The sequence below is a fragment of the Staurois parvus genome, unplaced genomic scaffold (assembly GCF_062004578.1).
Source record: "Staurois parvus isolate SC_StPar_1 unplaced genomic scaffold, SC_StPar_1.0 ptg000147l, whole genome shotgun sequence".
Classification (NCBI taxonomy): Eukaryota; Metazoa; Chordata; class Amphibia; order Anura; family Ranidae; genus Staurois; species Staurois parvus.
In genome coordinates this window covers 25,217,753-25,240,003 of record NW_028317943.1, presented here as the reverse complement: position 1 = coordinate 25,240,003, position 22,251 = coordinate 25,217,753, and the positions used below count along the sequence as shown (strand labels likewise).

The 22,251-nt window shown below is 45.9% G+C and overlaps 1 protein-coding gene across 2 annotated transcripts in view; it reads left to right on the top strand.

Moving 5' to 3' along the window:
- The window catches only part of MSRB3 (methionine sulfoxide reductase B3), a 191,051-nt gene that overhangs the window by 126,052 nt on the left and 42,748 nt on the right, over window positions 1-22,251 (top strand). For both annotated transcript variants that reach the window (XM_089674150.1, XM_089674151.1), the window contains one exon: window positions 1,471-1,499. In XM_089674150.1, the coding sequence (XP_089530276.1) occupies window positions 1,471-1,499 (29 nt within the window). The remainder of the gene's footprint in view (window positions 1-1,470; window positions 1,500-22,251) is intronic.

Sequence of the window (22,251 nt, the reverse complement as noted above, 5' to 3'; positions counted from 1 at the left end):
GGCAAACTGTTCTATGCAACATTATAGTTTCCTCTTTCACCTTTTTATCAACTGTAGCCAACTAAAACACTGGAAAGCCTTTGTGGAAGATTGTGGGTGCTAAAACTGATGAAAAACAAGTTCCTTGTAAACACAGGATATCTGGTTTGTGTTTTGTATACTCTGTAAATGACATTCTACATTAATGCAGAGACTCACTGATCAGCCAGAAACTGCAATGCGGAATGTGCAGAAACATCCATTTGAAGAATCAGTGTTATTGAGTAATGGTCTTGCAAATTTTCCCTACATATACAGTAGTTGTGTAGCCAACCCAGCAAAATTATGTGATTTCGGATGCCCAATTGTGAAATTAGTTTTTTTTACCAGTGAATTTCAAGGCTTTCTACTTGAAATCACTTTTAGTTCTCCTTTTAAGAGGCTATGTAGTGGGCATTACTTAATGGGCCAAAGGTGTATCTCTTACCTGGCGAGTGTTTGTTATACCATTTTACAATCCAGCAGCTTGACAGGATTGCCAAGGGTGATTGAGGTCAGTAAAAGGTAACAAATTCAAATAGAGATACATTTTTTAGAAAAAAACACCAGACCAACTGCATTACATGATATATCCTAAATGGCTGCTGTTTAGCTTTAGGCACCATGTATAGCACTTTAAAAATGTTTATCTCTTTTTCCTAGATTTCTGTCCAATTCAGTACTTATATATTTCTTTCTGCTATGTATTATGAATGATTAGATCTTAGGGGGTTAGATATTCTCAAAAGCAATGGGGTCAACATACTATAACACTACATCTTTTTTCTGCTACATCTGTACAGGTATAACTAGCGCTAACTAACTAACTAACTAAACTGTTATAGAGCATGTATGCTGGCAAAGTTGGCATTTTTGATACCTGGCAATGGTTTACAAGCACCTTAAAAAAGACCCTCTGTGCTGTTGATCATATTCGAGTGCTTTTTTCTCAGTGAAGATCCCCTATGAATTAAAAGCCAAATATTCATAACTACATATGAGCAAACTGATATACTACAGGCACACATTCTTACTCTACAGAGAATCACATCATGTAATGATCTTGGCAGTGGCCGATCACACAGTTCTTCACAGACCAATTGGATACATTAGTGGCATATTTAGGGGCCTTCTAATTTTCCTGAACAGTATCCAGTTACTCAAATCCCTTTTTATTTGTGACAAAATGCGAATAGATTTGCACACATTGGTAAACACATCTATTCTTGTTCATTTGTGCTTTGTTATGTTTTATATTCACATTTTGTGGGAAAACTACACAGTTTTTTGCCAAAAGCATCCCGATTTGCTACCTTCATTACTTCAACTACCCAACATCAGAAATTGTATATAATATGAAACGTGTGACAACTATGATATTTTACTACATTTTGAATTACGTCTGTTTATGATCATACATACATCTAAGCTAACTTTTACTTCTCATTCCAGGTCTGAAAAAAAATACGACTCCAACTCTGGTAAGTTTAGAAAGCAAACTTTAAAAGAGAATGTAGCAAAGCTATGCATTAGTATGAATTGAGTGTGGTGTAAAAATCTTATGTCCATTTGGTCAGTCTATCAGTTTTTTTTTATTCTTTTATTCATGGTTGAGTTTACAGATTTAAACTTTGAGGCTGTGTACCTAAAAGTAAACTAGTGGCCAGGCTATGGACATTCCAGTATTAAGATATTTCAACATGCATTAAATAAGCTCTAAAAACAAGCCCTTGCTGACCTCTGTAGCTGCAGGCACTGTGAAGCAATTCATCCCTCAAGTTAACTACAAAATAAAGCTCATTTACCGTTTGCTAACAACTATACATCTTCTTAAATATTTATAGCCTGATCACAGTCTGTTTTTTTAAGATCCTGTCTACTTGTGTTTCCATCTTTCTGGATATTGAACGATTTACCACAGTGTTCTAGGTCTTCAGCACTTAGACTTTGTATGTTTAGTGAGCATTCTTTACATATGCAAAATGACCTCTGACAAGGTATACTGAGCTTAATGAACATTAAAATTGCTTCACTTTGTGCTAAGCCTTCACTGATGCTGCAGGCTGGTTGTCCCCCCATCATTGGTAGAAGAGCACTACAGAGCCAGGTGTAGTGAACTAGAACCACATAAGCTTTAGAGCACACACCTGTGGCTATGTGGTTGAGAATTAAAGGTCTTCTAGTTTTACAGCTGAAAATAACATATGTAAAGGAAATAGATGAGAGCAGGTGAGATTATTATCAGAACAAATTTACTTTACCCAATTTCCCCTTCAACTCTTTCTTCTCATGAACCATGCATTTACCATGTAAAAAATGCATTTGAAAATGTGTGATATCTAAATATATACTATTGGTTTCCTGTGTAATCAGCTATGTAGTATTCAGCATCTGTTCTTTACATATATTTGATATTAAAACAAGTTTGATTTAAAAAAAAAAGCATTTTGAAAAGCATTAAAGGCAATTCCAGCCAAATAGCTAATTACACAGTTGAAACACGTATATGAGAACTGTTTCACCTGCCAAAATATTTGTAAAGTGATGTATAAACCCTTATGAACCATGCACCTCCCTTGTGCTGTACAGCTACTTAGCATAAGGAGGAAGACAGTCATTGTTAAGCACTAGCACTTTCATCAGCTTGCAGAACAGGTACAGCCACCTTCAACTTGTTGAAGTCTGGAGTCTTTTTGTATTATTCTAAAGGCAGATTTCCAAAAGATGTAAAGTTTAAAAGAGAAGTTTGGGATTGTTTTTTTTTTTTGCCAAATCATACTTACCTAGGTGGGTGCAGCATCAGCCCAATGCTGCATCTTTCCCCTGCCTGATCTAAGGGTGAGAACTCAGCAATCACAGGACCGCTGACCGCTGAACGCTGAGTTTTCACCACCACTGTGAGCAGAGAGCGATGACTGTCAGTCACCGCTGTTTGCTCTGCCCCCTTGTGTTCACTGGAGCGCTGGGATGTGAAGGGGAAGGGAGCGGGTAGCTCAGGCTTTCAGCAGCTCACTGAAAGACTCTTTGCTGGATCTTGACTTTAAAATCGGGATCTTTCCCCAGCCTGGACCAACTGAGTGATGTCAGCCGACAGCGGGCTTCATCCCACTGTCAGCTGAAAAGGGGTCACAGGAGTGCAGAACGCACTGCACTCCTGTGATCCACAGAAGTACAGCCAAAAGAGCTTTGGCTGTACTTCTCCTTTACCTAAAAAGATGGTTCCATGAGTTTTAAATACACAAGTTAATTAGAATGTGTATGTTATATTTTCTTGAAGTTCCACTTGAGGATAATCTTACCAAACCCCAAAACACTAAGTATTGTCCATTTTCTGTGTAACAAATTTTGAATCACAATTTTATTTTTAAAGCGAACCATCTCACAGTGTTTCCCATTTCTCAATAACAAGTCTTGCTTTATAGACCTCGAGCAAGGAATAAATTACATTAGTATTATTATTATTAATAATAATGTACAGGATTTAATTGCATGGTGCTTTACAAATTAAATAATATAAATATTATTCACATCATAATCTATAAGGTACCTGTCAGGGCTCCCAGGTATGACCAGAGATGTGTGACTGACGCAGGGAAACGCAGACTTCAGATATGGGATAAACAATATAATTTATTAACACTAACAATACAAACAAACGCAGTGCAATACTAAACATAATACAGTGCAAACAAACCAAACCAACCACCCACAGATAACAGTACATACAAGCAAGCGTCGTCAGGCAGGCCGGGTCAATATCAATTGGGCAGGTAGGTACAGGGGGAGCAAGCGGAGAATGGTCGGGGTCACAGGCCAGGTTCAGCAGGTAGCAAGCAGCGTAGTACAGAGGGTCAAGCAGAGGGATGGTCAGGGTCACAAGCCAGGGATCAGAACAGGTAGCAAGCAGCGTAGTACAGAGGGTCAGCAAAGGAACAGAAACAGGATGCAGGACAGATACAGGGCCCAGGACAAACACAACACCAAGGCAGAGTCTGCAAGTCTGGCCATCCCTTAAATACCCCAGCATAATCAGTTCCAGGTGTTAGCTGGCTGCAAAGTTGAGTCTCTGATTGCTGGGAGCACCCGCTGGCCAGCCCTGGTACTGCAGAGCAAAAGGCAGGTGAGTCCCACCATTGCTGGCCAGTCCATTCCTGACAGTACCCCCCCCTCAAGGAGCGGCCTCAGGACGCTCCAAACAGTCCTAGCTGGGAAAAATGTTCCACCGCCCGGGTCTGGTAACTGGCGGGATATCAAAGACTGGCACACCTGGCAGGACTCCGGGCAGCGGTACACCAGGCAGAGGCACATCGGGCTGGACACCGGGCAGAGGCACATCGGGCAGAGGCACATCGGGCAGAGGCACATCGGGCAGAGGCACTCCGGGCAGAGGCACATCGGGCAGAGGCACATCGGGCAGAGGCACTCCGGGCAGAGGCACATCGGGCAGAGGCACTCCGGGCAGAGGCACATCGGGCAGAGGCACTCCGGGCAGAGGCACATCGGGCTGGACTCCGGGCAGAGGCACATCGGATTACCAGGCGAAGCAGCAGGCAGCGGGTCACCGGGCGGAGCGGCAGGCAGCGGGCCACCGGGCGGAGCGGCAGGCACCGGGCCCCCGGGCGGAGCGGCGGGCACCGGGCCCCCGGGCGGAGCGGCGGGCACCGGGCCCCCGGGCGGAGCGGCGGGCACCGGGCCCCCGGGCGGAGCGGCGGGCACCGGGCCCCCGGGCGGGGCGGCAGGCATCGGGCCCCCAGGCGGGGCGACAGGCATCGGGCCCCCAGGCGGGGCGACAGGCATCGGGCCCCCAGGCGGGGCGACAGGCATCGGGCCCCCAGGCGGGGCGACAGGCATCGGGCCCCCAGGCGGGGCGACAGGCATCGGGCCCCCAGGCGGAGCGGCGGGCGCCGGACCCCCAGGTGGAGTGACAGGTCTCGGGCCCCCAGGCGGAGCGACAGGTCTCGGGCCCTCAGGCGGAGCGACAGGTCTCGGGCCCTCAGGCGGAGCGGCGGGCGCCGGACCCCCAGATGGAGCGACAGGTCTCGGGCCCTCAGGCGGAGCGGCGGGCGCCGGACCCCCAGGTGGAGCGACAGGTCTCGGGCCCTCAGGCGGAGCGGCGGGCGCCGGACCCCCAGGTGGAGCGACAGGTCTCGGGCCCTCAGGCGGAGCGACAGGTCTCGGGCCCTCAGGCGGAGCGACAGGCGCCGGACCCCCAGGTGGAGCGACAGGTCTCGGGCCCTCAGGCAGAGCGGCGGGCGCCGAGTCATCTGGCACGACAGTGGGCTCTGAGTCAACTGGCATGACCGCTGGCACTGGGTCAGACATTGGATCGTCTGGCTGGACAGCGGGCATCGGGTCACCCGGCATCAGGTCATTTGGCTCGACCGCGGGCACCGCATCATCTGGCAAGGCAGTGGGCTCCGAGTCAACTGGTATGACCGCTGGCACTGGGTCAGACATTGGATCGTCTGGCTGGACAGCGGGCATCGGGTCACCAGGCATCAGGTCATTTGGCTCAACAGCGGGCACCGCGTCATCTGGTAAGGCAGTGGGCTCCGAATCAACAGGCACGACAGTGGGCACCGGGTCATCAGGTACCGGATTGTCTGGCTCGACAGCGGGCACTGGGTCACCAGGCATCAGGTCATTTGGCTTGCCAGCGGGCACCGCGTCATCTGGCAAGGCAGTGGGCACCGGGTCACCAGGCATTGGATCGTCTGGCTCGACAGCGGGCATCGGGTCACCAGGTATGACAGCGGGCACTGGGTCACCAGGCATCAGGTCATTTGGCTCACCAGCGGGCACCGCGTCATCTGGCAAGGCAGTGGGCACCGAGTCACCAGATACGACAGCGGGCTCTGAGTCAATTGGCACGACAGCGAGCACCGGATCAGGTACCGGATCATCTGGATCAACAGCGGGCATCGAGTCAACTGGCCTAATAGGATCGTCAGGCTGGATCAGTTCATCATGCTGGGTAGAGGCATCAGGCTGAATGCCGGCGTCCGGCCGAGTAGAGGCTTCAGGCCGAGTAGAGGCTTCAGGCTGAACCACGGAAGGCAGGTTCACCAGTTTGGATACTGGCAGGATGGTATTGGTTGGAAAGAATTTTCGCTTTTTTCTGGTTTTAACTACTGGAGCACTGCAAGTAAACGCAGGTCTGCAAACGAATGGAGCAGCTGGAGACAGAGAAGAACTGGAGGATGGAACAGGAGAGGGAGCAGTTGCTACAGAGGGCTTTTTTACAGGGTTAAAGGCAGGATAGGTGCAGCGAGTGGGAACAGGGTACTGACATGCGGTAGATAGCCAAGTATACTGAACTAAAAACTCTTCCTGCGCCTAGTGAAACACCCTACTATAGGTTCTATCCTGCTGCTGTGCAATGTGATCAACACAAATAGTAAAAAATATATAAACAGCGCAAACATAGACCTCTATATCAAATCAATATACAAAGTGCAAACATATATAAAAAATTAAATAAATAGTGAAGTCCATCAAAATTAATAAACACAAAATTCAAAAATAGTTTGTGCAAACAGAAATTTTCAAATTCTTCTTCTATTATAAAGAAACTTCCACCTTCCACCCGTGAAAACCAACATCAAATGCACTCACCAGATTAAGGTGAATGAAACGCCTTTTAGGAATTTATGGGATCCTAAACCCTCTTTGGTATCCACTCTATAGGAATCCTCACCTCCAGCATAGACTCCACCATCCAACCAGGGAGAAAAAAACCCAGATAGTGTAATATTGCAAAACACCATTCATAAGTGAAATCAAGGATTAAGGCCACTCACATTATAATCGCTTTAAAAAGGCATGTTTATTAAGACCAGCTTCTTTCCAGATGAACAGTAGATGTAAGGCAACCTCTCACAGAATCTCACATCACAGCTCCAGGTTACAGCAGAAGCTCCACAGAGACCACACATATACAGATCCCAAAAGATGGCCGCTGGAACGCACCGCTCAGCGTGCGCTCCACTCACCGGAAGTGACGTCAGACGTACGGGGTAGTAACCGGAAATGCGTCAACGCGTTTCGCCCCTCCCATCGGGCGTTCTCAAGAAGGTCTTGAGAACGCCCGATGGGAGGGGCGAAACGCGTTGACGCATTTCCGGTTACTACCCCGTACGTCTGACGTCACTTCCGGTGAGTGGAGCGCACGCTGAGCGGTGCGTTCCAGCGGCCATCTTTTGGGATCTGTATATGTGTGGTCTCTGTTGAGCTTCTGCTGTAACCTGGAGCTGTGATGTGAGATTCTGTGAGAGGTTGCCTTACATCTACTGTTCATCTGGAAAGAAGCTGGTCTTAATAAACATGCCTTTTTAAAGCGATTATAATGTGAGTGGCCTTAATCCTTGATTTCACTTATGAATGGTGTTTTGCAATATTACACTATCTGGGTTTTTTTCTCCCTGGTTGGATGGTGGAGTCTATGCTGGAGGTGAGGATTCCTATAGAGTGGATACCAAAGAGGGTTTAGGATCCCATAAATTCCTAAAAGGCGTTTCATTCACCTTAATCTGGTGAGTGCATTTGATGTTGGTTTTCACGGGTGGAAGGTGGAAGTTTCTTTATAATAGAAGAAGAATTTGAAAATTTCTGTTTGCACAAACTATTTTTGAATTTTGTGTTTATTAATTTTGATGGACTTCACTATTTATTTAATTTTTTATATATGTTTGCACTTTGTATATTGATTTGATATAGAGGTCTATGTTTGCGCTGTTTATTTATATATTTTTTAGCCAAGTATACTGGGCTGTAACTGGGGGAGCTGTTGGGAATACAGGAGAAGAGTTAGAAGCAGGACTGGGTTTTTGTAAGCTGACTGAGGCTGGGTGCAACAAGTCTGTCCATGTCTGCAGTAGGGGTTGAACAAAGCTGAGCTTACACAAAGCCTGTCTGGTCAATGACTGCACTGCGTTTATACAAACTCTTAGTGTCTGTGGTGAACATGTGGAATAACGCTCCAGAAAGTAACACACATCATCTTCTAATAACCACACCAGGGACTCTACCTGGTCTGCACTAAATGGTGGCAAAAATTCATCCCTGCATTCGGGGGAACCAGATGAAACCAACTCTGCACAAACCTCAATCAAAGGCTGCACCTCAGAGAACTCTGTGCCCTGATCTACTAGAACATGAGCGAGCCGTATACATTCTAGCAGTTCATCCCGGGGATACTCCTTCAGAGTTTGATAAGCATACTCCCTGTCATCAAACACTAGCAGAGATAAATACTCAACCTCATCCAGATCCATCCTTCCCATCAACAAACCAAGATGGCTTCCCTGTGCAGCCACTTCTGGTCAGGATTGGCCTTGGTGTAATGTCAGGGCTCCCAGGTATGACCAGAGATGTGTGACTGACGCAGGGAAACGCAGACTTCAGATATGGGATAAACAATATAATTTATTAACACTAACAATACAAACATAAACGCAGTGCAATACTAAACATAATACAGTGCAAACAAACCAAACCAACCACCCACAGATAACAGTACATACAAGCAAGCGTCGTCAGGCAGGCCGGGTCAATATCAATTGGGCAGGTAGGTACAGGGGGAGCAAGCGGAGAATGGTCGGGGTCACAGGCCAGGTTCAGCAGGTAGCAAGCAGCGTAGTACAGAGGGTCAAGCATAGGGATGGTCAGGGTCACAAGCCAGGGATCAGAACAGGTAGCAAGCAGCGTAGTACAGAGGGTCAGCAAAGGAACAGAAACAGGATGCACCATTGCTGGCCAGTCCATTCCTGACAGTACCATTTGTGCAAGTGAACTCTGATGACTAGCTTTGAAACTAATGGGGTTAACTGGGCTTAATTAGTTAGATTTAAAACTGAACTCCAGGCAAACAGATAAAATACATTCATAAAAACAGAAAAAAATACACAAATAAAATACATATATGAAAGCTATTTTACCCGTTCTGTCTATTCGTTCCTGAAATGAACACAGCATTGCCTGACTACAAAGCCAGCCTAGAGAACTGACATTCTCTATTGCAGTTAAAAGGACAATACAGTCCACAGAAACTAGCAGCTATATAGTAGGTCCCCTTCACCCATCCTAAATTGCTACAGTCTCCTCACCCATTACTCGCCCCCCGATTCTAGCAGTTTTGCCTAGGCAAGGTTGAGGTCACAGGGAAATCTAAGAATCCCAAATCCTTGGTCTCCTACAGAAATTACCCATGACTTTCATCTTCTAAAGGTTTTACTTGGTAGATAAATAACAATCAGTGAATATATCATTGTATGTTATCAAAAATACTTTAGTAATATTCCTTCTGCTATAATGTACACTTAGGTGCACACAACAAACTAATGAAATTGCATAATATCTAGGCCTTGTTGACTTAAACAATAAGGGTCATGAAGAACGAGTTAATATGCGGTTAATAAGAGAGTGGCAACTGGAATATCTAGTAGTTACAGATCTAATCCATGGAAAACCTCTCATACTGCATAGGGATGCATAGAAGCAAGGAGGGGGGCCTGTACAGATATTTAGATTCACTCTAAGATTTTGTTTAAAAAAAAAATGTTGAACAAAATAGTTTGTTTGTTTTTTACCTTAGTTAAATTTTTTTCTCATATATATTATTGAAGATGAAGCAGTTTTCTCTTGATTTACTTATTTATAATGTCTCTATTGTCTTGTTTATTTTGCTGATTAGTCAGCATAAATATTTGTATAATCTACATCAGGAGGTACATTGCCTCATGCATAGTAAAATAGATTATAGAAAGAATATTTGTCAAGTATTGTGCTTGTCCAATTTATTTTGAATCTGCTAAACTATTTAGACTCTATTGAACTGCAAGTTTTTGAGACTGATGAACAAATGTGTCAAAATGATCATGTGCTAGGTTTCTTTCACTCTATGGCCAGGTCATACAGGGTAAAGCAACATGTTGGTATCAGGCACCTACTCCTACCAATCTCATATCACAAATTCACTTTCCCTGTACAACTCTATTTAGCCACCATGAATAAAGGAAATACCTGGTACTTCCAAGTATGGACTCACTCCCCATCATCTTATGGACTTGAACTTGGTGGTTATTCCAGTGCTGTCACAACTAGAGAGACTTGGATCTTACATAGGGGATTTGTTTCTTCACTTTTGGGAGCTAAACAGAGTAGCAGAACAGTGACGGAAAGGTGAATATGTGCTGATTGGAAGGGTGGTATTATAGTGTATATGAAGCCAAAACAATGTTTTTTAGTTTTGGCGTAGGTACCCTGTCAATTTTCTACTGCTGTCTGAGTACCCGTTAGGGAGGTTCACCCTTTCCATTTGTCCTGATGCCCACAATCAAAAGGACTAAAAGTGAGAAAAATCCCAAATTTTGAGTTTCCACTAAAACAGCAATGAAAGTGACGTAGATGCAGAAAAAAGGAAAAATGGCAGCAGTTTAAACTATCCCTCCATCTCCTGCTTTATTTAAAGCAGCATGGATAAAGCACAGATTTGCTTTAAAGATTACCAAACGCTACCAAAACTTAAAGTTTACATGTAGTAATTCAATTTGCATTTCTTTTTTTAAAATACAGACATTAGGTCAGCTCAGTATTTTTAGTTCTGCTGTTACTAGAGCCTTTTATAGAATTAGCTGCAGTAATATTCTGTATTCTAAACTGAACATTTTTTTGTCAAGGAAAACCTGGATTTAAACCCAGATCACACAGCCATGTGCAATACACATGTGTATATGTCATATATGGGTTTTACGGACTGCCTCTTATTTCATGCCAATATCTTGAGGCCTGTTTTGTTATAAGAATGGCATATTGCAGCACTTCAGTTTACATATTGGGTTCTGTAACCTCTTTATACACTTTTGTGTTTATATTACATAATCTTTTCACATAAAGCAGTTGTAGAAAAATGTCAAAGAGGGTGAATTGGTGAGAATTAAAGTGCAAGTAAATCCTAACAATAAACGTATCTTATTTGCTCCTTTTTGGTTTGTTAAATATTATCATTGAGATTTTTTTTTAACATATAAAGCCCGCTTTCCCATTTCCTCCTCATCTTCATTTAAGCACTTATATATGCTAAAGTAGGAACACATACTACAGGATGAGTTACCCCTAGAGACCTGGCAAACTATATGGTCTCAAGCTGCCAAAATCTCAATTTGTACCTTATACAAAGAGAACCATAACAAAATTCTATTTCATTGGTGTTACACCCCAGTCAGATGAAGAACTCTATACCCCTCTGCTGATGATAGCTGTTGAAGGTGCAAGAGGGCCCAATGAATTATGCATCACATATACTGGAGCTGCCAACTTGTCAGACCTTACTGGCAAGCAGTCCATACTCTGAATCACTAGCTCTTTGGCACCTAGATCTTTCACAATCAAAATATTCCTTTCTTTAAAACATCCAAGCAGTTGTTAAGCCATATCTTTACGGCAGCACATTGCCTAATTGCACTTCATTGGAACAGATGTGCACCTCCTTCCTTGACAGACCTCCACATAAGGATCCGAGAGGTCAAATGGATGGAATATCTCACTGCCACCATCAACAACTCTGTTACGTTTTGGCAACTGTGACACCTTCTGGAATACCCTCTTGAAACCCTTACAACCCTCTAGCCATACAAACACGTTGGGAGGCCCAGCAGATGGGGCTTGGGACTGGCACAGTAAGTAAGAACATCATCCAACTATCCCCTCTCCCTTCTCACTTACTATCCCCCTCCACTCTGCAGCTTTACTTTTCTTACATAGTTACATAGTTAGACTGGCTGAAAAAAGACAAAAGTCCATCCAGTTCAAACATAGAAAAAAAAAAAAACAATAGTTAAATTCCTATACCCACAGTTGATCCAGAGGAAGGCAAAAAAAACAGCAAAGCACCTATAAATGTTTGTATCCAGTTATATTCTGTGTATCTAAGAAACAATCCAGACCTTTTTTGAAGCAATCCACTAAGCTGGCCAGAACCAACTCTTGAGGGAGTCTATTCCACATTTTCACAGCTCTCACTGTGAAGAAATCTTTCCGTGTTTGGAGATTAAATCTCTTTTCCTCCAGACGTAAAGAGTGCCCCCTTGTCCTCTGATGACCTCAGGATGAATAGCTCTACACAGAGCTCACTATATGAACCACTGGTGTATTTATACATGTTGATCATATCCCCCCTTAATCTCCTCTTCTTAAGAGAATAAATTCAGTTCCTCTAATCTTTCCTCATAGCTGAGCTCCTCTATGCCTCTTTGGTTGCCCTTCTCTGTACTTTCTCAAGTTCCCCAATGTTCTTTTTGTGAATTGGTGCCCAAAACTTAACTGCATATCCCAGATGAGGTGTTACTAATGATTTGTACAGAGGTAATATGATATCTCTCTCTCTGGAGTCTATACCTCTTTTAATACAAGAGAGGATTTTGCTCACTTTAGAAACCACAGCTTGGCATTGCATGCCATTATTAAGCTTGTGATTGGCTTGTAAGTTGAAGACATCCTGTAAAGTCGTTATTCCACTGCACAGCTTGTTGTCATCTGCAAAGACTGAAATGGGATTGTTAATCTCAGACCCTATTTCATTTATAAATATATTAAAAAGTAAGGGTCCCAACACTGAACCCTGGGGTACACCACTGACAACCCTAGACCATTCAGAGTATGAATCATTAACCACTACTCTCTGAATACGATCTTTTAGCCAGTTTTCTATTCATTTACATACAGATTTTTCCAAGTCTGTAGACTTTACCTTACACATTAGCCGTGTGTGGGGAACTGTGTCAAACGCTTTTGCAAAATCCAAGTAAACCATGTCCACCGCCACCCCTCTGTCCAAGGTTTTGCTCACCCCCTCATAAAAAGAAATCAGATTTGTTTGACAACTTCTGTCTTTCATGAATCCATGCTGTCTGTTGCTTAAAATATTTTTTTCCAGCAAGAACTCATCTATATGGTCTTTTATTAAACTCTCCAGTATCTTCCCAACTATAGAAGTTAAACCAACAGGTCTATAATTACTTGATAAAGATTTTGATCCCTTTTTAAATATTGTCACCACATTGGCCTTACACCAATCCAGTGGTATTATGCCAGTCATTAAAGAGTCCCTAAAAATTAGAAACAATGGCTTTGAAATGACAGAGCTCAGTTCTTTAAAGACCCATGGGTGTATGCCATCCAGTCCAGGTGCTTTATGCACCTTTATACTGTCTAAATATTTTTAGATCATATCAATTGTGAGCCAGTGTGGATCATCTGGAGCTGTGTCAATACCATGCCCATTGTGGACAAGAGCTCCTCCATGCTCCTTTGTATACACAGAGCTGAAAAAGGTATTAAATAAATTTGCCTTCTCTTTGTCCCCAGTCACTCACTGTCAGGGATCCTACAGCGGTAGCCTCTAGCACTCCACAGACCGGATTCCCCCAAGGCGCGGAATCAAAGTCCCTACGTGCTTGTTCACCAGGGCCCCTGATGGTGGGGATGGACTTGGAGCAGGCCGAGACCAGGTCGCGGCCCTTGAGTTCACCCAGCTGTGGTAGAAGCACCGTTGGAGGTGTATAGCAGGTGAGAGTCTGATGTGAGGAGGTCACAAGAGCAGCGTCAGGCAGGCTGGGTCGGTAACAGTGGTGGCAGCGTGGTACAAAAATCAGCAGGCAGAGGAATAAACTGGTCACAAGCCGGGTTCGTTAACAGGAGATCAGAACGTGCAGGGTTAAGCAGGAGAATGGTCAGACAAGCCAGGGATCAGAGCAGGAGAAGACAGCAGTATCAGGAACAGGCTGGGTCGGCAACAAGGTATTCAGGAACACTGGATCAAACCAGGAACACAGGTAACAGGTAAGACCATACGGCACTTGAGCATTGCAAGAGCTGGGTTTAAATAGGCCGCCCAACTCCTGACAGGCGCTCCTGGGTCCTAGTGCCTGCCCGGCGCCGTCATCGGTGACAGGCGCGCCTGGGTCCTAGTGCCTGCCTGCCTGTATGTCTTGTCAGGATTCTACGCATGTGCAGATTCGATCGCCGAGGCGATCTTCCCATTCCCTGACATTGCCCCCCCCTTACGGGCAGCCTCCGGATGCCCACCCGATTCCTCCTTTGTGGCTGGCTATGACGGAATTCTCGTACTAATCTGGGGGCATGGACATTCTGGGCTGGTTCCCACGAATTCTCCTCCGGCCCAAAGCCTTTCCACTTGATCAGGTATTGTACCTGACCACCCCTCTTCCTACAATCCAAAATTGCCTCCACCTCGAATTCCTCCTCCCCGTTGATATCTATAGCTTCTGGAGGTCTAGACCTGTGGTCTAAAAAGGGGTCTGGAACTGCAGGTTTTAATAATGATACGTGGAAGACTGGATGTATTTTGAGGGACTCGGGGAGAGTCAGTTTAAATGCCACTTCATTAACCTTGCGTTCTACTGGGAAAGGTCCCACAAATTTGGGTGCCAATTTTCTGGATGGGCATGTCAGTTTTAGGTTGGCTGTTGACAACCAAACCCGATCCCCAGGGTGTATGACCAACTCTCCCTTCCTCCTCCTGTCACAAAACCTCTTACTGTCTTCTTGGGCCTTAGCCATTGTTTCCTGTAATACCTTGTTATTGGTAGTAAAGAACTCTAAGGTGTCTTGGGCTGCCGGGACTGAGTTCTCAGGAACCAGGTCTGGCAGGAAGGTAGGATGGAACCCATAATTGGCAAAGAATGGGGATTGGTTGGTGGCGGAATGATTCGCATTATTATATGCAAATTCTGCCATTGGTAGAAGTGTCAGCCAGTCATTCTGCAGGAATGATGTGTAGCATCTCAGATATTGCTCGAGAGTCTGATTGGTTCGTTCTGTCTGCCCGTTTGTCTGGGGGTGATATGCTGACGAAAAAGATAACTTAATCTCCAGCCCCTCACATAGCGCTTTCCAGAATTTGGACGTAAATTGCACCCCTCGGTCTGAGACAATCTCTCTTGGCACTCCGTGAAGCCTCACAATCTCTCTAATGAACACTTGGGCTGTTTCGGAGGCAGATGGTGTCTTGGCTAGTGGAAGGAAATGGGCCATTTTAGAAAGGCGATCCACTACCACAAAGATCACAGTGTGATCTTGCGAGGGTGGCAATTCTACAATAAAATCTAAGGAGATCATACTCCAGGGACGGTCAGGTATTGGTAAAGGTCTCAATAGGCCCCAGGCCTTGTCTCTGGTAGGTTTATTCTGGTTGCAGATGGGGCAAGATCTCACGTACGCTTCACAATCCTTGGCCATGTTTGGCCACCAAAATGTGCGTCGTGCCAGATCTATAGTCTTATGTATCCCAAAGTGCCCCGCTAGGGGATGGTCATGGCAGTAACCCAACACCAGGGACTGGACCTCCTTGGGTACCATGATTTGTTCCCCCTTCCAGAAGAGTCCCTCCTTATTCAGTAGGGAGACTCCAGGCAGGTCAGAGACCCGGGTGGAAGCAGCCTGCAATTTAGACAACAGCTCGGATTGAAGCAGTAGGAAGCTACCTGCTGGCAGGATGGTGTCTGGCTGGGGGTTCTCTCCAGGGTCCTCAAACATCCGGGAAAGAGCATCTGGCTTAGTGTTTTTTGACCCAGGACGATACGTTATGTGGAGGTTAAACCTTGCAAAAAACAATGCCCATCTGGCCTGGCGTGGACGGAGCCGTTTAGCGGTTTTCAAGTACTCGAGGTTTTTGTGGTCGGTATAGACCAGAATGGGATGTGGGGCCCCCTCTAGCAGATATCGCCATTCCTCCAGAGCGGTCTTAATGGCCAGTAATTCCCGATCCCTAATATCATAATTCCTTTCCGAAGGGGAGAGCTTCCTAGAAAAGAAAGCCACTGGGTGCATCAGCTCCTTGGCCCCTACCCTCTGTGATAACACTGCTCCTACAGCCACTTCCGATGCATCTACCTCTAGTATGTAGGGCAATGATGCATCAGGATGGTTCAGAATGGGAGCCGTTGTGAATAGCTTTTTCAATGCCTCAAAAGCTGCCTGTGCTGCTGGGGTCCATTGGAAACGTACTCCCACTTTGGTGAGCTGAGTAATGGGTGCTACCAGGCCTGAAAAGTTCTTTATAAATTTTCTATAAAAATTGGCAAACCCAATAAACCTCTGGACGCCCTTCTTATCCGTGGGGGCAGGCCATTCCAGGATGGCTGAGATCTTTTGAGGGTCCATAGCGATCCCCGTGGTGGAGATAATTAGACCAAGAAATGAGATGCTTTTCAGTTCAAAACAGCATTTCTCAGCTTTAGCGTAGAGTCCATGCTGACGGAGACGTTCTAGCACACTCCTAACATGTCCCCAATGTGCTTCCAAAGACGAGGAGAATATCAAGATATCGTCCAAGTAGACGATTACAAAAATGTCAAGGAAGTCCCTGAAAACGTCGTTGACAAAGTGCTGGAAGGTGGCTGGTGTATTACATAACCCGAAAGGCATGACTAGACACTCAAAATGCCCGAACCGAGTGCGAAACGCCGTTTTCCACTCATCCCCCTCACGTATCCTTACCAAGTTATAGGCACCCCTGATATCCAGTTTAGAGAAAATGGATGCCGATTTTAACCTCTGAAACAACTCTGGAACCAAAGGAAGGGGGTAGCGGTTTTTGACCGTAATCTTGTTGAGGTCTCTGTAGTCAACACAAGGTCTCAGGGATCCGTCCTTTTTCTCAACAAAGAAAATCCCCACCCGGCCGGTGATGTGGAAGGGCGGATAAATCCCATACGGAGGCTCTCATCAATGTATTCTTTTAGTGCCCCTAGTTCTCGCTCAGATAGTGGAAAAATGCGGCCAAAAGGGATTTCTGAACCTGGGAGCAGATCAATGGGGCAATCATATGCTCGATGTGGGGGAAGAACTTCTGCCCCCCGTGGACTAAATACATCCAAGAATTGGTGGTAGGCCGCAGGCACAATTTGGGCTAACTCGGCATCAGGGCTTACAGCCAGTAGGGCCTGTGTATTTAATGATAACTTAGATAAACAATGTTCCTGACAGTATTGTGAGGGAAACTGGACTGACCCGGTCTTCCAGTCAATCTGGGGGTCGTGAGCTCGTAGCCAGGGGAGCCCCAGAATAACTGGAAATAGGGGGAACGCGATGGCGTCCAAACGGAGGAACTCCTGGTGATGTCCCGCCACTGTGGTGTGTAAGGGAGGAGTCTCCCGATCTACCGTCCCCGATTTTATTTGAGACCCATCTGCCAAGAAAATATTCAACCCATGTTCTTTGGTGAGTAACGGTATCCGATGCTGGGTAGCAACAAAGCAGCTACATGCCCCGGAGTCAATAATGGCCGTCACCTGTATGCTTCCTCCTGGGAGCTGAAAAGACACAGGTACAGCCAAGTGAGTGGGGTTGCCTGTGCACACAGTAGATATATTAGAGAAAATAGAGGACTTACAGTATTTCTCCGGACAGGAGCGCACCATATGACCCGCTGCTCCGCAGTACAGACACAGATTGTTTGCCCGACGCCTCTGTCGTTCCTCAGTAGAAAGGGAAGGCCGCATCAAGCCGAGTTGCATAGGTTCGGCTCCCTCTGACGGCTCTGGGCCCCGATTGCCGACACTGACCCTTGGCATGACTGGTACTCTTGGCAGCATCCATGAGGTTCTTTGCCCCTGGCTGGACCTCTCCTGTCTCCTTTCTCGCAGTCTGCGATCGATTTGGATCGCACGATCTATTAGACCTTCCAAGGAGTCTGGAACCCCTATTCTTGCCAACTCGTCCTTCAGTGGTTCTGACAGTCCCAACCGGAACTGGTGGCGCAAGGCTGCGTCGTTCCATTGTGTATCTCCACTCCAGCGCCTAAACTCCGCAGCATAATCCTCTGCAGCCCGGCGTCCCTGTTGTAGAGAATAGAGGGCTGCCTCAGCCGAGGCAGCTCGATGCGGGTCATCGTACAGCTGTGCCATTGCCTTAAAGAAGGTGGCCACAGTGTTCAAATGTGGGTGGTGGGCCTCCATCAGGCGATGGGCCCATCCCTGAGGTTCGCCCTGCAACAGGGATATAACAAATCCCACCTTCACCGATTCTGAAGAGAAGGTCCGGGGTTGCAGGTCAAAGTATAGCTGGCAGGAGTTTTGGAAGGCCCTGAACTTCCCTCGATCCCCACTGAACCGCTCAGGGGTCGGTACTCTTGGTTCTGGCGGAGGAATTGTAAATGCTGCTCCAGTGGAAGGCCCTGCTGAACCCGTGGCGGGAGGTGTTCCCACTGAGCCCAATGTTGTGGGTGTTGGTGCGGCCAGGCTCTGAACCTGTCCCTCCAGGTGCTTGTATCCCTCTTCCAGGGTCTTCACCGCTCGTGTGAGTGCTGCCAGATGTTGGCACATCTCTTCCCAGGGTGAAGGTCCTCCTCCAGACTCTGTCATGGCCATATGGTTCTGTCAGGGATCCTACAGCGGTAGCCTCTAGCACTCCACAGACCGGATTCCCCCAAGGCGCGGAATCTAAGTCCCTACCTGCTTGTTCACCAGGGCCCCTGATGGTGGGGATGGACTTGGAGCAGGCCGAGACCAGGTCGCGGCCCTTGAGTTCACCCAGCTGTGGTAGAAGCACCGTTGGAGGTGTATAGCAGGTGAGAGTCTGATGTGAGGAGGTCACAAGAGCAGCGTCAGGCAGGCTGGGTCGGTAACAGTGGTGGCAGCGTGGTACAAAATCAGCAGGCAGAGGAATAAACTGGTCACAAGCCGGGTTCGTTAACAGGAGATCAGAACGTGCAGGGTTAAGCAGGAGAATGGTCAGACAAGCCAGGGATCAGAGCAGGAGAAGACAGCAGTATCAGGAACAGGCTGGGTCGGCAACAAGGTATTCAGGAACACTGGATCAAACCAGGAACACAGGTAACAGGTAAGACCATACGGCACTTGAGCATTGCAAGAGCTGGGTTTAAATAGGCCGCCCAACTCCTGACAGGCGCTCCTGGGTCCTAGTGCCTGCCCGGCGCCGTCATCGGTGACAGGCGCGCCTGGGTCCTAGTGCCTGCCTGCCTGTATGTCTTGTCAGGATTCTACGCATGTGCAGATTCGATCGCCGAGGCGATCTTCCCATTCCCTGACACTCACTCTAGATAATTTTGTAAAGGGCCTACATGCTCGGACCGGACCTTTTTACTATTAATATATTTGAATAATTTTTTGGGGTTGGTCCTGCTATCTTTTGCAATCTGTTGTTCGTTTTCAATTTTTGCGGCCTTTATTTCCTTTTTGCATATTCTGTTATATTCTTTGTAATGTTTAAATGTTTTCTTATTATCTATAGCCTTTTTAAATTTGGCCGTCAGCCACATAGGTTTGATTTTTAGCCTTTTAAACTTGTTGCCCATGGGAATATATTTTGCAGTGTGTTCACATACAGTCTTTTTGAAGAACTCCCATTTCTGTGTTGTGTTCATCAATGCCAATATTCCCTCCCAGTCTAAGTCTTGGAGAGCAGCTCTCAGCCTTGGAAAATTAGGTCTCTTGAATTGGAGCATTTATATTTTTCTAGTATGTGCTGCTGTTTACAGCTAACAATAAATGAAATCATGTTATGGTCACTGCTACCCAGATGTTCTTTTATATGGACATTCGTAATAAGCTCTGCATGGTTTGACATTACCAGGTCCAGCAGAGCATCATTCCTAGTAGGGGCCTCTATGAAATGTACCATAAAATTGTCCTGTAGTAGGTTTAAAAAATTTTGACCTTTAACTGTTCCTACAGTACCATTACTCCAGTCAATTTCCGGGTAGTTAATATCCCCCATTGTTATCACTGTCCCAGCCCTTGCATCCCTTTGGATCTGTGCAAAGAGCTGAGTTTCCACCTCCTCATTAACACTGGGAGGCTTATAACAAACTCCAATGATTACCTTTGTAGTATGCACCCCCATGTGCAGTTCCACCCATAATACTTCAGCCTCATCACACTCTCCATCAACTAGGTCTTCTTTCACACTCGCTCTGAGATCACTTCTCAGATAGAGACAGACACCACCACCTTTCCTATTTACTCTGTCTCTCCGAAAGAGAACATAGCCAGGAATATTAATGGCCCAGTCATGCGAAGAATGAAGCCAAGATTCAGCAATACCAATTAAATCATAGTTCTCTTCATGCAACAAAGCTTCCAACTCACCTATTTTGCTTGGCAGACTTCTGGCATTGGTGAACAAACACTTTGATTGACACTTTGTTCAAACATATTTTACATATTTTTTATTTTCGTACAAATGGTACCAATTCCACTGGTTGTTTGTAACATGGGAACCTTCTTATCATCTACCATAGCTTTCACCCCATCTTTCCCCATTCCACCCACCAATAAGTACTGACCCCTGTCTGATCTGTCTACCCCGTTATAATCTAATTCTCCCTCCCCCTCTCCCTCTATCCTAGTTTAAATACTCCTCCAGCTTTCCCATAAACCACTCCCCCAGCACAGCAGACCCCCTTCCATTTAGGTGCAGACCATCTCTAGCATACAGGTTGCACCCCAATGAAAAGTCAGCCCAGTTCTCTAGAAACCCAAATCTTTCCCTCTTACACCAGGTCTTCAGCCATGCATTGAGTTCTCTAATCTCCCCCGGTCTTTCCTGAGTTGCGCATGGCACAGGTAATATTTCAGAGAATATCACCTTGGAGGTCCTTCCTTTCAACTTGCAGCCTCGTTCTTTAAATTGATTCTTAAGGAGCCTCCACCTTCCATGTATTCTGTCATTGGTTCCAACATGAACCAAGACAGCTGGGTCATGCCCAGCCCCTCCCAGTAATTTATCAACCCGGTCTACCACATGCCAAACCCTGGCACCAGGGAGACTGCAAACCATTCGGTTGAGGCGATCCTGCAGACAAATTATTCTATCAGTCCTTCTGATCATAGAATCCCCTACTACCACCAACTGTCTAGGCCTTCCTGTACTACCCTCACCACCCCTCCCAGATGGTCTGCCCTCCGGCTGTTAGGGATAGCAGTGACATCCAGGGCTGCCACCCCTGAGCTTGCCACCCCCACATCTTCACCCAACTTGACAAATCTGTTTGGGTGCTCAAACCTTTTCTGTGAGCCCCTACCACTCCCTCTCATTACAGTAACCCATCTTCCTACCTAATAATCCTGATTAGCCCCTCCGCCCTCCACATCAATCCCATTAGCTACCTGCTCAGAGAGCAGAAAACCCCTTTCAAGGTTGATAGTTCTACCCAGTGCTGCAACTTACTCCTCCAGACGTGAGATTCCAGAAGGGAAAGCCGCTCACATCTGTCACAGCGGTATCCATCCTGGAGCTGTTGGTCCATTGCTGCATACATGTGGCACACTGTGCACTGCACAAAACCTTCAACCCTGCTAGCACTCATATCCCAGTTACAATATTACTAGGAAAGATCAGTTGTCACTTACAGGTTAGTAGACTCCTGTTATAATCTGCTGTTTTCCACTCCGGTTTCTTAACTCCACTTATCAAAGATCCGGCGAGCAAAATACAGGAAAGCTCAAAAAGGAGCAAGCTCAGAGTAAGCTCTACAGCAAGTTATATAGGACCTGTATCACCTGTGACCAATTAACCCCTCCCCTAAATTAGCAGAGTGAAGGAAGACAAGGAAAGGAAGGAAAAAAATGCTATTTAAAAAGTGACAGAAAAGGGGATTTAAAAAAGTAAAAGCTTTTAGCAAGACCCAAAGAAGAAAATAAAACGACTACAAGCACCAGCAATCACCATCAGTCAAAAGTAAAACTTTAAAATTTTCCACTCTTTTTAGTGATCAGCCAGCACAAAATCCTACTTTTCCTATCTATCTACTCTATCTTTCCAAATGACTAATGCAATCAGTATTGTTAAATCAGGCAATTGTTTCACTTCAATCCAATTCAGACAATTGTGGCTGACAATAATGACTTGCTAATGCATCTATTTATAACTTCTAGTTCCTACATGATTGATATTTTAAATACTCTCTACAGTTCTCCACCTGATAAAGCTCAAGGTGTTACGCCCTGCCATGCCCTTTACTTTAACAACCTGAGGATCCCACATAGTTTTCATGTCTGATGTTATTTACAATTACCGTATTTTTCGCTCCATAAGACGCACTTTTTTCCCCCAAAAATATGGGGGAAAATGTCTGTGCGTCTTATGGAGCTTATACTGACCAGTCCACCTGTCACCGCTGCCGTGCTAGGGCCAGCGGCTGTCCCATCCCACAGCAGCCTGTCCCCTCCCACTGCAGGCTGTCACCGAAGTTCA